The sequence below is a fragment of the Clupea harengus genome, chromosome 19 (genome assembly GCF_900700415.2).
Source record: "Clupea harengus chromosome 19, Ch_v2.0.2, whole genome shotgun sequence".
Taxonomy (NCBI): domain Eukaryota; kingdom Metazoa; phylum Chordata; class Actinopteri; order Clupeiformes; family Clupeidae; genus Clupea; species Clupea harengus.
Genome location: NC_045170.1, coordinates 26663019 through 26679070, shown reverse-complemented (window position 1 = coordinate 26679070; position 16052 = coordinate 26663019). Strand labels below are relative to the sequence as shown.

Below are 16052 nucleotides of genomic sequence, written 5' to 3'. Positions count from 1 at the left end.
GCCTCAAGGAAGAGGTAGCCTCTAGGCACACGAGGAGTGCAGAGCAAGGACTGCCCAAATAAAAGCTGTGGAATTAAGAAACTAAATCTGTGTTGCTGACGTCACAAAATTACGGTTTTTGGTCATTAAATTATATTGCTGCAATGTAAGGGCAACGTGACTGTGTTAGTTGACATACAGCTACATTTAATTCCTCAAATGAAAGCTTTTTCACTTACCTGAGAATGTCCTGAATATCACAGCTTGCCACAAGATGAGAAGGCAGACACTTGTAAATCCATGTGATGCTGACACAATCGCAATGATACTAATAAAACTTAAGAAGAGCAATAGTGTGATTGCTTGCGTGTTAAACATCTCTGGGTTACTCAAATAGTTTGCCGTTTTGCAGCTATCGTGTGAGAATAATTTGCTCTGGTATCACATCAGCATAAATGGAGTAATACTTTATTCTTGAGTAGGTTCCAAGTGCTTCCAGTGACACACACACACACACACACACACACACACACACACACACACACACACACACACACACACACAACTCAAGGGTCCAGTCGGGGTTTACTGTTCTCATTTTGACCAGGAAAATCCACATAAATATAAAACAAACACTTCAGTTTCAATGTAATAACTCCAAATTGAATGTAATAAATGACAATAAGTTTATTGTTGCACAAAATGTACAAAATAACAAGCAAATGGGCAGCACCCCCCCCTCCCCCCAACACACACACACACATACACACACACACACACACACACACACACAGACACACACACACACACACACACACAGACACACACGCACACGCGCACGCACACACGCACGCACGCACGCACGCACGCACGCACGCACGCACGCACGCACGCACGCACGCACACACACACACACACCTTAGCTGTGTTTGCCAAAACATGAAGTCGAAAATTTGAGACCTAAGACTATGGCATGTCTGCTGGCCCAAGCCAAATACATGGTTCTGAGAGTCACATACCCAACACATACCCAATTAAGTTCACAGAACAATTCAAAATGAATTAAAAACACGGTATTTACACATCTTATCTGACCTTCTGCAGCATGCCATCTAGAGATTTATACAGAGTATGCCTGTTAACATACCCATGTATAGAAAATATATGATCAAATGAAGTGGGACTAAGGACTACAGCCATCCAAACTACAGTACTGTGTCACTCTCCTCATTCTGATAAAAACACATTATCTTTCCTTTTTCAAATATCCACATGTCACAATGTCATGTAAAAATTGCTTCATACTAAAGGACGGAATCTCTAGTTAATCATAAGCACATTTGTTTTTTCTTTAGCAGGCCTCTTAGATGCCTGATGGAAATTTCTTAGAGCTCTCCCTTATTTACACCAAAATGTTACTCAACCTCCTGCAAGTATATGGGTGTGTACGTGTTTGGGGTGTGCATATGTTTGCGTGTGTGTTCTGTGTATGTGTGTTATAAGAATGTCCCCTTGAGTGGATGGCTGCCTCCAGTCCTTCCATTGTTCCTTCCATTCAATGCTCTCTGGCTAAAGCAGGCGAATGTTGATGTTGATGGAGGGCTTTTTCTGGGAGTTTATAGTCCTCACAGACATCTGTGTTTCTATGTGTGTAACTGCATTGGATGACAGAGGAAGGGAGAGAGGGGGGGGGGGGGTTGCCTCTGGCCCCTAAAACAGAATTTATTCCCCCGCCTCTGGCACCACAGGGCCAAGCGGGGGGCCACAGTGGAACAGCACACGGTGATGGAGCAAGATGGAGGTGATGGAGGTGCTGCCGTTTGACTGTGGGTGTGTGTCTGTCAGTAGGAGCCATGAGCCTCAACATATTTCCAGCCATAGGCAAGTGCTCACAAAGAAACTCTTCAGAGTAGTTTAACCTTTGAGTTAACATTACTTTATGGCTGTGGCTGGAGTTTGGCCATCACTGTACAGCATTGATGAGAATCTCTAATAGAAAATCTTAGTTCATTAACTCTATCGTGTGCTCTTTTGAGAATGTTACAGCAGTAGAACAGCAACACAAATGGAACTTCATTAGAAATGAATATTTCCTTTCTTTGTCTGAGATATGGCATGACGGGCTGGTTGCTGTAGGGGTCTATAACGGAACCCTACAGATCCCAGAACTCAGAGGTCAGAGGTCACGCGGTCATCAGTAACAGGCATGGAGGAAGCATGTACGTATGTCTATCAGCAGATGGAATCTAAAGGGCGACATTATCTCAAGTCTACTCATCTTCCTTTCAAATCTTCTTACATTGAGATGGAGATGGAGATGGAGATGGAGATGGCAAGATTTGGAGTGCAAAAGGACTCTGGCATCAGGGTTAATTTAAACCTTTACTCCTAACCAGAGGCATATAGATAGTTTAGATAATTCTATTTCTTTTCTTTCTGGATCCCTTTGTTTCTGCTTTTGGACATTAATATATTTCTACATTCTTTTTTCTCCTTGTTTATTACATAAAATGAGAGGCATGATGATGAACGCTTTACAGTATATATACTTTTTTTCCTTACTCTTTTTTTTTCTCCAGGTTATTGATACTGAGATGGGTTTAATGTTTTCACGCTTGTAAACAAACACTTTTCTGAGGTTGGATCACCCATAAGTAGCAGATTCAAGCATTTCTATCTCGGTCACTCCTCCTTCCTTTATGTTCTCTTTCTCTCTCTTTCATTCTTCCTCGTTCCCCGCCGTCTTCATCCGCTCTCACTGGAGCAGAGCTCGGATTTGTTTCGAGGTGCTGTCATCATTTAGATGTCGTGTTGTGTACCTGTTGGGAGGATCACACACGGAGAAGAACTTCAAGCAACTGTACTGCGTAGACCTTAAACCTACAGTCCCTACCCCAGGGGTTTGTATTCTATTACACACAAAGCCTACTACATACTGCATACTGTACTAGAATTTGTGTTAGGTCTTTAAAATGGATAGTGCACCTGACTTTAGTGCCCTCACTATTTGTCATTGAGCACAACTCACATAAAATGTATTCCCTGCCCTCTACATTTGGTCATTTTGGTACTTTTGGAATCTTACGCAATGCAGTCGCACAGTTTATGGAGTCAGATAATCCAGTTATAGTGTCCCTTAATACGGTCTACTACTTTATCCACATACACAAACGATGAACCTACCGCAGTGCATTAAGCAGGCCTTCCACACTGTTTGAGGGCTGCTCTTTTAGCACCTTGATGCAGCCCTTCATCTGTGGAGAAAGAACATGCACACTTACAGAGACACTGCTCTCATGCATCTCTCATGCACATGAACATATGAAGAAGAAGAAAAACATTGTTGCTCCTATTCTTTCTCATATGGAACAGGAAACAAGCCATGTAACAGAGAGCAGTGGGTACTGAGCTGTGCTGGGGGTGTTGGGCTAACCCTTCCCAAAAGCACCATAAGCCTAAGTAGTTCTATCTTACCAATCATCATCTTCTTTTGGACCATTTCCCTAAACCACTGTCACTGTTTGTTTCAGCATTGTTTATATTGACAGCATATATCAAGTACTACTACAAACTAAGTATGTGAAGGTTACATGCTTGAGTGGGAAACGTGAGTGGAATATTAGAATCACCCACAAGGAAAGTTTGTATGTGTAAAAAAATCATCATTGTTGGGAAAACGGGGCCCAGATGCCTTAAGAAACATATTAGCGACTTCTACAACTACAACAAGCTAAATACAACTCAGACAAGCACCCATGGATTGGAATCTCTTTGCTAGAACATCTGCCTGACAGTCTTGAACGTGTGTTGAGACACATTTGCGCTCTTCACGCATGCTGCATTAGCTCTGATTCTGAGTCAGAAATATTCCAATATGATACTTTGCATTCATGTTTGTACAAACAAGTAGGAATCCTCACGTCAATCTTGGAGGTCTTAGCGAAGGCGCCCACTGGATGGACGTGGTCATAAAGAATGATGACGCCCACCATGACCCGCATACAGAACAGCATGGTGTCTGTGTTGGTGAAGCGACATCGGTACTCACTACACGCGCACACACACACACACACACACACACACACACACACACACACACACACACACACACACACACACACACACACACACACACACACACATATATACACACACACACACATACACACACACACACACACACACACACACACACACACACACACACACACACACCAGATGAGACAGATGAGAGCACACATGTCAGTACATGATACTAGTATTGTTCTTATCAGACTTGCATTTTGAATGGACTAGTATGCATTTACAACAATTATTACTAAGTAAATTAGTGATAGAAAATGGATGGATGCTGGATTATTTTGATATGACATTGGAGACCTGTTAGTGAAGACTATGCTTTGATATTGAGTAAAAAGTACATTCATCAGCATGACAGCCCCACAATTTCTTAGAGAGGTACATGAAAGAGAAGGAAAGAGTGGGTGGAAATACTCACGGAGTCTCCAGCATCACACGACACACACATGCCATAGTGCTCAGGCAATCTGTGGTGTCTTCAATAGGCAGTGTCTTGTTCTGAAACAAAAAGTACACACTATTATGGGACCACTGCATTCACCGTGTTATAACTTGCACAGTTAGTGTTCAACAACCTCTGCATGCAGAACAGTATACTCAATGCACTAAATACATTATAACACTGATCTCAGTATGCTGTTACCAGTGCACTTAGGATGACTGCTTTAACCAGTTAACAATGTTTACTTCAATCAAATGGGCAACATTCATCAGAGAAAATGATTACTTGGTAAACAAATCCCTGTTGAGCAAATATTGTGGGTATTAGAAATGTAGTATTAGCATGTTAAATGGGAATTTTTTAGTCATACAAACCATATTTCAGGTGAATGCCACCACACATGAACTCAGTGGTCTCTCCTACAGTTGCTTAGATGTTGAAGTGAAAACATGTCAAACAGGGCTAGCCTGAATTTCCCTTGATGAAAATGAGAATATGTCGTATTTGACTGAAATTCCAGATACTGCCACTAAATCTCTCATCCATGTTAGCGTAGAAATACTGAACACAATGAAAGTTCACATACTTTGTTCTCTGAAGTGACGCACAACTAATTCCCAAATGGTTACTATCACTGCTGCTCATCATAGCCCAATACCATAAAGTAGCCCCAGACTTCAACATGCACTTCAAACTGGGCTGCTCCCTGCTCAGTAGCTAGCCCACAGCAAAAAATGAATGATTTGACTTTGATGCTGGCAGTGTTAACACCAAGTAACAGGAGGTCCGGTACTAGAACAGACTTAAGTCTCACCTCAGACACAAACTTGGTTGTTGCATTGCTCAGGGTCTTCAGCATGGGTGTAGCTTCAGCGTAAAACAGGGACATCCGATTGGCCATCTCATTGTTAACCTCATTCTCAGCCTCCAGCTGTCAGAGATTATAAACATTTGTAAAATCACCTCACATGTTGCCATATGATTCACACATTAATCCAAGCCTTTCACTGCCACTGCCAAAGCTCTAATAGTCTCAGAGTGTATGATGCATTAACTAGTCACCATAACATTATCATTGTTATGTAAAACTGTCTTTGAGCTCAACAGCTCTCTGTTGAGCTCAAAGACAGGTTTACATAACAATGATAATGTACAGATATGTCCAGATATGTACAGATATGTCTTTTGATATCCCTGCCCGGTCTGAAGAACCCTACTGTACAAGCCAGAAAGTGCAAAGTGTGGTGCACTGTGAACACGGCAATACCACTACTACTGTCTATCTATTGGCACACATCTTTTCTACAGTATACCTACCCTCACTTTAAAGTAAACTTATGCTGCTGTACATGTATCTGTATGTTTATAACTATATCTATATGTATATCTATATGTAGGACATGTCTTGTCTTATCTGTTGTTGTGCGTGTGCACTTTATATGTTTCACCGTGGGAGAGTGGGAAACGTTTTTTTCGATTCCTTTGTATGTCTTAACATGCAAAGTAATTGACAATAAAGCTACTTTGACTTTGACTTTGACTTTGAGATGAGATCTCTGTTACTGTAGCCCTTCTGGCAACCACTCAGCTCACCTGTTGATTGTTTAGTCGGTTTCTACTGATGGTCCTCCTGTAGTAGCTGAAGTCATTCTGAATGGCAGGATTAGTCATCTGGAAGGAGAGGGATTGAAGAATTTATACGACAAAAATCTATTAGGTCTTCTGTGAGTTTTGAAGGTCAAGATGAATCATGTTATCAATAAGACCTACTGTAGTTAACAGAATGTATCTTCTGTGATTAGATGTTGTATGTATATCAGATGCAGATATTGTATGTATTCATACAGCTATACAAATGAGTACAGGTTTTAGTTATATAGTTTTACTTTTATTAGTGGTGAAGGTGTACAGATTGTATCTAATCATATGATGATGCAGTTCTGCATATAGCTCAGCATAGAGATATCATTATGGAGGGATGCCCATATACTGCTTTTTAGCTTTGTTAGCTTAGTTAGCGCACAACTCTTTAGCTTTGTTAGCTTAGCTAACTCACAACTCTTTAGCTTTGTTAGCTTAGTTAGCTCACAACTCTTTAGCTTTGTTAGCTTAGCTAACTCACAACTCTTTAGCTTTGTTAGCTTAGTTAGCTCACAACTCTTTAGCTTTGTTAGCTTAGCTAGCTCACAACTCTTTAGCTTTGTTAGCTTAGTTAGCTCACAACTCTTTTATTGGGACAGCTGGCCACTCCAGGCAATAAAGTCTGGACATGCCACTGTGTGCAGTTGTCTCATGTATGTATGTATGTATCTGTGTGTGTGTGCGTGTATTTATGTATGTATTATACATTATAAATGTCTTTCCTGTAGTCTTCTGGCCCTGGTCTCTGATGTTTGTATGCTGAGTGTATGTTGGTGTCTCTATCTGCTCACCTTGAGCTCATCAAAGCTGAGCGTGAAGTGGAGGATCTCGGCGAACTGCTTTGCCAGTGCCTGCTCCCGCTCCAGGTGCTGCATAGGGGCATATGGCGGACTTGTGAGTGCCTCCAACAGGCTGCGTAGGGCATTCTCTGTGTGAATCATGAGACAGAACAAACAGCCTTAGTTGATGGTGGTGTGTGTGGTGTGTGAGTGGTGTGTGTGTGTGAGTGGTGTGTGTGAGTGGTGTGTTTGAGTGGTGTGTGTGAGTGGTGTGTGTGTGTGAGTGGTGTGTGTGAGTGGTGTGAGTGTGTGTGTGGTGTGAGTGTGTGTGGTGTGAGTGGTGTGAGTGGAGTTAGTGGCTAGCACTCCCATGATATATTTGCTACACTGTCGTGATGTATTTTGCATGATATGTGTGGTGAACATCCAGGACCATGACAGTGTTTTGATAGCTCGACTGATGAAGCAGGGTGATGGTATTATCACGGCTGTGGTTTTGGCTCCTAGGAAATATACAGACTACACAGATGAGCCAAAACATTATGATCGCCTGCCTCATATGTTGTTGCTCTTTGTGCTGCCAAATCAGCTCCAATCTTGCTTTGACAGTGCCCTGTGGTATATAGCACCAAGACATTAACGGCAGATCCCTTAAGTCCTGTAGATGGAGCCATAATAGGCTGGACTTGTTGCTGGACGGATGCTCAGATGCTCAGATGTTTGATTGGATTGAAATCTGGGGAGGCCATGGCAACACCTTTGACTCTTTGGTGCGTACCTCAAATAATTCCTGACCAATGTGTAAAGTGTGACAGGGGTGGGTTATTGTGTTGAATGAGGACACTGCTATTGGGAAATACCACTGCCATGAAGGGGTCTACTTGATCGGCAAGGACGTTTAGGGGCATGTCAGATTTAATATGCAGATAAGGCTGCCATTATCTTATCTCTCTTCATACAGCAATGACAGCTGTTCTTAGAGACATACTATGGCTGTTGCTTGGATACAGAGATGCATACTGTATGAATGACTCTGAAACTCAGCCGCCAATCAACAAACCCCTCAATGCTGTTGATATGATGGGTCTCTTTCATTCCATTGCAGGTCATATTTCTCTCTCTCTATCTCTCTATCTCTCTCTCTTTTTTTCCCTATACATCCTGCACATTCCCTACTGTCAGTAGTATGCCTTGGTATGTCTGTGGAGTAACCCCTCATGTTATATTCAAAGGCTGCTATTAATACAGGGTGATATGTCTTGTCTAGTTATCTGCAGAGACACTGGACTCCCTTTGGGGGAAGGGGTGTGTTTGTTTGATCATCATTTTTATGAGCCCAGTCAGGTTTAGTTTTCTCCTGACTCAGGTGTGCTTATATATTTACAGTGGCATGGGGGTGGGAAGTTGAATTCTAATCCAATCTTTGTGTGTATCAGAGATTATTTGTGTGTGTGTGTGTGTGTGTGTGTGTGTGTGTGTGTGTGTGTGTGTGTTTGTGTGTGTATGTGTGTATGTGTGTGTGTGTGTGTGTGTGTGTGTGAGTGTGTGTATGTGTGTGTATGTATAAACACATGATCACCATTCATCATCACTAATTGTGGTCAGATCTTGACTACAACACTGATGTGTAACATTTCATGTCTGATGGGCCTCAACAAATGTGGAGGGTCATTGGCTGTTTCTGCAGAGGTACCACTGTTGTCATGGTAACACCGCCTTAGCATTCAGCAGCAAAAGAAGAGAGGCAAGCTATCCCCTCTTGTTAGCTCAGCACAACCTGTTCTCAATGCTAGCCTTACTCATCCCCCACCCACTCTCTGTGTGTGTGTGTGTAATCGTGAAGAATGTGCTTTGTGATTTATTATATGCACTGATAGGTTACTGAAGAGCAGGGACAATATGGCTTCCCACTTACCCAGCCGGAGGGAGAACTCGTAGAAGCGTTTCAGTTTAGCCACCAGGGGGCAGACAGCATTCCAGGCCTTCTCCTGCAGCTGTAAGTCACCTGGATTCTGAATGGCCTGAGACAGAGAGATGAAGAGATCGAGGTTAAGGATGCCAGAGATAGAGAGATGAAGACATCGAGGTGAAGGATGCCAGAGAGAGAGAAGAAGGGGAAAAAAGGGTGGAAAGGACAGAGGGATAGAAAGAGAGGGAGGCAGAGAGATGAAAAGAGGGAGGGGAAAAACATTGGTGCTGGCATGATTCAGCTGAGTGAGTGAATCTGTGTAACTCAGTGTATTTTCCACAGCTACTTTATTTCTTAATGAAGGAGCGCATTTTGTTTTGTTCCTGCTTCAAGACTACTTGATACCATTAACTTGTTGCATGGAAGTCAGCCGGTTGACTTGTTGGCTGGCTCCATGGCATTTGTAGGTGTTCCAAATTTGAAGAATATACTTTTCTTCTCCTGAAATCTTACTTTCTAACCCCTCCTGGTGTAATCAAAGCACAATAAAGTTGCCTCCCCTGAGAGGGACAGAAATCATCCAATGCTCTCAGTCAACAGAAGAGGATGTACAGTCACATATCTATGGTTAATATAAGCTGTGGACATAAAGTCAGGTATCCAATGCTCTCTGTCAATAGAAGAGGACTGTCAATAGAACAATCACATATCTATGGTTAATATAAGCTGTGGACATAAAGTCAGGTATTCAATGCTCTCTGTCAATAATAGAGGATGTACAGTCACATATCTATGGTTAATATAAGCTGTGGACATAAAGTGAGGTATCCAATGCTCTCTGTCAATAATAGAGGATGTACAGTCACATATCTATGGTTAATATAAGCTGTGGACATAAAGTCAGGTAAGTACGATAAAGTCAGTTATGGCCTATGATTGACAAGCAAAATCAAAGCCTCAGTCCCCTCACCTCTCGTATCTCCTGCCCGGCCCCATTGTAGGACTGCAGCTCTGCCAGTATGCCATGTGCCTCTTCCAGGATGGCGCTCACCTGATTCCACACCGCTGTCTCTGCCTCTGTGGGCTGGGCATCTGAGCATGGGCGTCAAAGGTCAAAGGTTAGGGTTAGAGGCCAAAGCAAAGGTCAATTAAGGTTAGAGGCCAAAGCAAAGGTCAATTAAGGTTGACATCTCAGTCCTATTCCAGGTTTGTTAGACCAGTCAGAACACAGTCGTGTCACATCACCTCTGTCACACACTGACCCCTTTGATTGGCTAAATGAGGCTGGAGCATGAAGCATGGTCTACAGAGCATGCTAATCTTTTGCTACCAATATTTACCAACTTTTATTTAACTTGTGATGTCCTTCACAGGATTTAGGGAGATGAGGCTTCCGAAGTAGTTAAACAAATCAAATGGTAATGATGGTTGATGGTGTGTGTGTAGGTAAGTGTGTAAGTATTGATGGTTTTAACGTGATGTCACACATGAGCAGCACACCAGATCATGCATGTGATTTGTGTAAAAAAAAGCCTTTGGCCTTTGTTTTCTGTAGCTTATTAGGTATTGAATATGGCCAAAATGAAATATCATTGATAGAAAAATTGGGTAATTATTCTGGCAGTCAAAGGTATTTAAAAAGCCTTTGAAGTGAATGAAATGGGTATTACCTCCAAGAATGTAATTTGTGGTGTAACTCTATCTGCTTCCACTGTTCTACCATTGTGAGCTGTAAATCCGTCTTGCTTCATTACAATAACCAGCAAATTCCTCATGTATCCATTCATCTCCAGGACCCTACTTCCATATCTCTTCAGTCCCAGATGAAGATGTGTGTATGTCCTTAAGGGGATGTCCTGCACCAAAGTGCTTGTAGTGTCAGATTGTACAGTGCAGTACAGTGATGTAAAAGTATTTAATTAATCTGGAGAAACATAAGTATCACCCTTATGTTTCATTCATATTGACCACGTGTGTATGTGTATGTTTCATTCATATTGCCCATGTGTGTATGTGTATGTTTCATTCATATTGCCCATGTGTGTGTGTGTATGTTTCATTCATATTGCCCATGTGTGTGTGTGTATGTTTCATTCATATTGACCATGTGTGTATGTGTATGTTTCATTCATATTGACCATGTGTGTATGTGTATGTTTCATTCATATTGACCACGTGTGTATGTGTATGTTTGTGTATGTGTGTGCCTGATCAGTAGCTTGCCTCTGAGCCACTGAGCCTCATCACGTGTGTCACCTCTGAAGAGAATAGAGAGGTTCAGCTGTAAACTAAATGTTCTTTAGAAAAGTCACTATTAAGCAACCTAACATATACAGCACACTGTCTCATAGGGTGCATTAAATGGGCATTTGTGATGTCCATTCTCTCTCCCAAACACACACCTGCTGTGCTCTACCCGTGCTGCATGATCTGTGTGGCCAGCCTCATTTGCCTCATCAGTGAGGGCCCTGTTCTGTTCAGTGTTGTGCAGACAGAGGTGACCATAGTGATGTTTTTACAGCAAAACAGGGGTGTGCAGGGCAATACACAGACAGCCTGTCCAGCTAGCATAGAATACCCGTAGTCGTCTAACAATCTCAAGTAATATTAACAGATTACATAGATTGCAGAAATGTTTATTAGCCTTTACTGATATCACACTGAACTAGAAAGTGGGTTGCAGGGCTACAGAACTATTAGCATTTAACATTTTGAATATAATTCCTAATGCCACCAGAAGGCCAGGCTTAACAGATAGATGATTGATAATATTTGCCCAAAAGCACAGGGTTATGTGGAATGGATGGATGGGCTTTCGAGTGAAATCCACATCTTAATCCACAAAGCATTTCTGATGCATCATAATGTGTTCACATATGAAGTCACATCTGCCCCCTAATTAAATAACTGAACTAATAATTATGACCATTTGCATTGTGCCGTTTCTCCAGAGCTGGGACACTTTATTAGATTGGGATTGGATTATTACTACTGGGCTATGGATTGGGATTGGATTATTACTACTAGGCTATGGATTGGGATTGGATTATTACTACTTGGCTATGGATTGGGATTGGATTATTACTACTAGGCTATGGATTGGGATTGGATTATTACTACTTGGCTATGGATTGGGATTGGATTATTACTACTTGGCTATGTGGCTCTATGGCTGCCTGAGCATTCCTTATGCTATTCCAACTGAAACTCCTCTGTAGAAAGGGAAGAGAAGCGCTGTGGAACAGAGGGAGCATTAGAAGGAATCTGTTAAAAGAAAAATTAGAGGGTGAAGTTAAAAGTTAAGGGTTAAAACATACAAACTCATCCTCTTCACTTAGGGTGGGTTAGAGTACACACACACACACACACACACACACACACACACACACACACACACACACACACATACACACACACACACACACACACACACACACACACACACACTAAAGCAAAGAGGGATGGAAACTGGAAAGAGAAAACATAAAAGAGGAAACATAACAGGATGGTGACATTAAATGGATAATATCACTCCATGGAACCCTGTTTGGCAGCAGAAACTCAGTGAAAATGGCCTATGTTATCCAGGCAGGTTGTTTTTTCATTTTGGATTTAGGCATGGCGGCATATTCTTCTCTGACAGGGGAAATGTCTTCAGCATTTCTTTTTGGGCAACAGTGCACAGTGCAGTAGTTTTCCACCAGCCATTTTCACTCTCAAACCAGGGGTCCATGTATTTATCCATTTCATCATTAATAAACTAAAAGCAAAACATGGCCTGGTATTCTTAGGTTTCACACCTAGTTGTATGTGTTCACTGGTTGGTGAATTTTCAGTGTCGAAGGAATATTGAGATTAGATTTGTAATTTTAATGTATGCGCAATTTGCTTAAACTATGTGGCATTTAGGGGCCAGAATAACAGAACATAATATGATGCACATTCAGAAATGGTCAAACTCAAAAATGAGAAAAATGAGAGTGAATGAGAATAACATGATGGAATGTGGAGAGTAAAGCAACCAAAACAATAAGATGATTGATATCTCACGTTCAAAGTCAAGGTAAACTATGGAACCATGCTCATTCTCAGCACAAGCCAGCACCTTCAGGAGGTTGCCCATCACTCCCCTAGAAAACAGAGATTGAAGACGGGTTGGGTGAGCGCTCGTAGGGTACTTTAGACCTGGGATCAAGAGGATCTATGTGTGTCTATGGGTTAAGGGTGGATGCTTTCTGTATAAAAACACTGTCCATCCCTTTGTGATTGAAGGATGTGTGTGTGTGGGTTAAGGGTGGATGCTTTCTGTATAAAAACACTGTCCATCCCTTTGTGATTGAAGGTATGTGTGTGAATGTGCGAAACTGCGTGAGGGAAATGGGTTGGGGGGGGGGGTACAGATGTGGGGGGGGGGTACAGATGTGGGGAACAACAGAGGAGGCTTGCTTCGGGTGAAGGGTACAGCAACGGTGGCAGTCTCTCCTCCAGCTGAAACCATCTGAACATGGAAGAGGCCAGATTCTCTCTAAAAAGCACAGTCTTCATGCTTTCTCAGGTCAATTTGATGATTCATCTGATTTTAGAAGAGTTTCTTAGAATTACAAGATGGTTGGCACTGTAAAGAAACCACAGCGAGAGGAGAGAGCCCAGAAAAAAAAAACAGAAGCATTCAACATCCATCAGACCTCCCAAATACACCCAGCACACCGTTAGCATCAGCGTTTCACCACTCACTAGCTCTCTCTGGAGCCCAGTCTCCCACTATGGATCACACACACACACAAACACAACACACACAACACACCACACCACACCAACAGAAGGCCATACCCCAAGCAAAAAGACACACCACACAACAGAATGCCATACCCCAAGCAAAAACTTACTTTCGAAGTCCAGGAAAAAATGTGGACAGTTCTCTAAATCCTTGCCAAGGACCTTAATGAGGTTCCCCATGGCCAGAACACCTGAGCAGAAAGACAAGATATATACAGTACAACTGCGTCTCTCTCTCTTCGTCTCTGTATGTGTGTATGTGTTTGTGTTGGAGAGAAAGAGAGAGAGTGTCTGAGGCTACACAGTACATGTGTGTTAGTGTGTAACAGGAAGAAAAGGCCCACACAATACAATGAAGCATAAACAGCTAGCAAGGCCAGAGTGTGTAGATAAGCAGCCTAAATGTTACACAAGATGGAAAACACTACACTGGAAGGTTTATACGTGTCCGAACATTAAGGCATATGTCATTTCAACTTTTGATGAGAGCTGTTCAGTGCTGGGATTAGCATGGAAGCCTGTCTGAAATCACATTATTGTCCGGAGAATTCACAGCTTGGAGTGAATGTACATGTTGATGATGTTTCTATCATTCAACTGGAGCGAAACTGGAAGAATACAAACATCCCAGGGTGAAAAAGAAGGGTCATTTACACTTACACTCTCCAACTGGAGAGACAACAAGATTTGCGAACTTCTGTTAGTAAGGGCCGATGCTGAAATTGGCAGACAAGTTCAAGGGACGATAGGAGACTAGGTCGTTTATGACCAAATGGCGAACTGGCTATGTGGCCGCTGTATGATCCATGGTGAATGCAGGTGAGCATCAAACTAAAATGACCCAAAAAACAATAGCCTCCCATCAGGTCGCTGACCACAATAGCCGGAGTAGAAACAACTGCAAAACATGATCCTCTTTTAGTTCATGCAAGGCTATATGGGGTTCAAGTCACTAAACAAACCCTGTGGCTTAGATTGAGAGCATGGAGACATCCTCTCGAGGTCTCGAGGTCTTTTTACACTATAATATTTGGATACCTCACACAACATGCTACACAACTCCATGTGCAGGCCCTGGCTATTTCTGAACTTAACTATTGAAATGCAAATTTAGCAAGCGTGTCTGGTGAATCCATTGCAGATGATTCAGAATATGTCCAAATCAGCCAAAGAGGACACATGTAACTCCTCTGGTAGTAACCTAAAGAGGTTCCCTAAAGAGGACACATGGAACTCCTCTGGTAGTTACCTAAAGAGGTTCCCTAAAGAGGACACATGGAACTCCTCTGGTAGTTCCCTAAAGAGGACACATGACACATGTAACTCCTCTGCTAGTTCCCTAAAGAGGACACATGGAACTCCTCTGGTAGTTCCCTAAAGAGGACACATGTAACTCCTGTTCTAGTTCCCTAAAGAGGACACATGGAACTCCTCTGCTACCTAAAGAGGACACATGGAACTCCTCTGGTAGTTCCCTAAAGAGGACACATGTAACTCCTCTGGTAGTTACCTAAAGAGGTTCCCTAAAGAGGACACATGGAACTCCTGTTCTAGTTCCCTAAAGAGGACACATGGAACATGGAACTCCTGTTCTAGTTCCCTAAAAAGGACACATGTAACTCCTGTTCTAGTTCCCTAAAGAGGACACATGTAACTCCTCTGGTAGTTCCCTAAAGAGGACACATGGAACTCCTCTGGTAGTTCCCTAAAGAGGACACATGTAACTCCTGTTCTAGTTCTCTAAAGAGGACACATGGAACTCCTGTTCTAGTTCCCTAAAGAGGACACATGTAACTCCTGTTCTAGTCCCCTAAAGAGGACACATGGAACTCCTGTTCTAGTTCCCTAAAGAGGACACATGTAACTCCTGTTCTAGTTCTCTAAAGAGGACACATGGAACTCCTGTTCTAGTTCCCTAAAGAGGACACATGGAACTCCTGTTCTAGTTCCCTAAAGAGGACACATGTAACTCCTGTTCTAGTCCCCTAAAGAGGACACATGGAACTCCTGTTCTAGTTCCCTAAAGAGGACACATGGAACTCCTGTTCTAGTTCCCTAAAGAGGACACATGGAACTCCTGTTCTAGTTCCCTAAAGAGGACACATGTAACTCCTGTTCTAGTTCCCTAAAGAGGTTCCCTAAAGAGGACACATGGAACTCCTCTGGTAGTTCCCTAAAGAGGACACATGTAACTCCTGTTCTAGTTCCCTAAAGAGGACACATGGAACTCCTGTTCTAGTTCCCTACAGAGGACACATGGAACTCCTCTGCTACCTAAAGAGGACACATGGAACTCCTCTGGTAGTTCCCTAAAGAGGACACATGGAACTCCTGTTCTAGTTCCCTAAAGAGGACACATGGAACTCCTGTTCTAGTTCCCTAAAGAGGACACATGGAACTCCTCTGGTAGTTCCCTAAAGAGGACACATGTAACTCCTGTTCTAGT

The 16052-nt window shown here is 42.5% G+C and overlaps 1 protein-coding gene across 2 annotated transcripts in view; it reads right to left on the bottom strand.

Moving 5' to 3' along the window:
- Positions 1–867: 867 nt before the first annotated feature.
- Positions 868–16052, bottom strand: part of fam49al (family with sequence similarity 49 member A, like) — a 32752-nt gene continuing 17567 nt past the window's right edge. Inside the window, exons 3-12 of one of the 2 annotated variants that reach the window (XM_012818506.3) lie at positions 13717–13797; positions 9801–9922; positions 8837–8942; positions 6934–7070; positions 6095–6172; positions 5316–5432; positions 4478–4557; positions 3900–4026; positions 3163–3233; positions 868–2798 (exon numbers count right to left, since the gene is read on the bottom strand). In XM_012818506.3, the coding sequence (XP_012673960.1) occupies positions 2735–2798; positions 3163–3233; positions 3900–4026; positions 4478–4557; positions 5316–5432; positions 6095–6172; positions 6934–7070; positions 8837–8942; positions 9801–9922; positions 13717–13786 (972 nt within the window). In that variant the 5' untranslated portion in view covers positions 13787–13797 and the 3' untranslated portion in view covers positions 868–2734. Of the gene's footprint in view, positions 2799–3162; positions 3234–3899; positions 4027–4477; positions 4558–5315; positions 5433–6094; positions 6173–6933; positions 7071–8836; positions 8943–9800; positions 9923–12880; positions 12977–13716; positions 13798–16052 lie in introns of those variants that run through there. The other variant, XM_031586062.2, reaches the window with a different exon arrangement.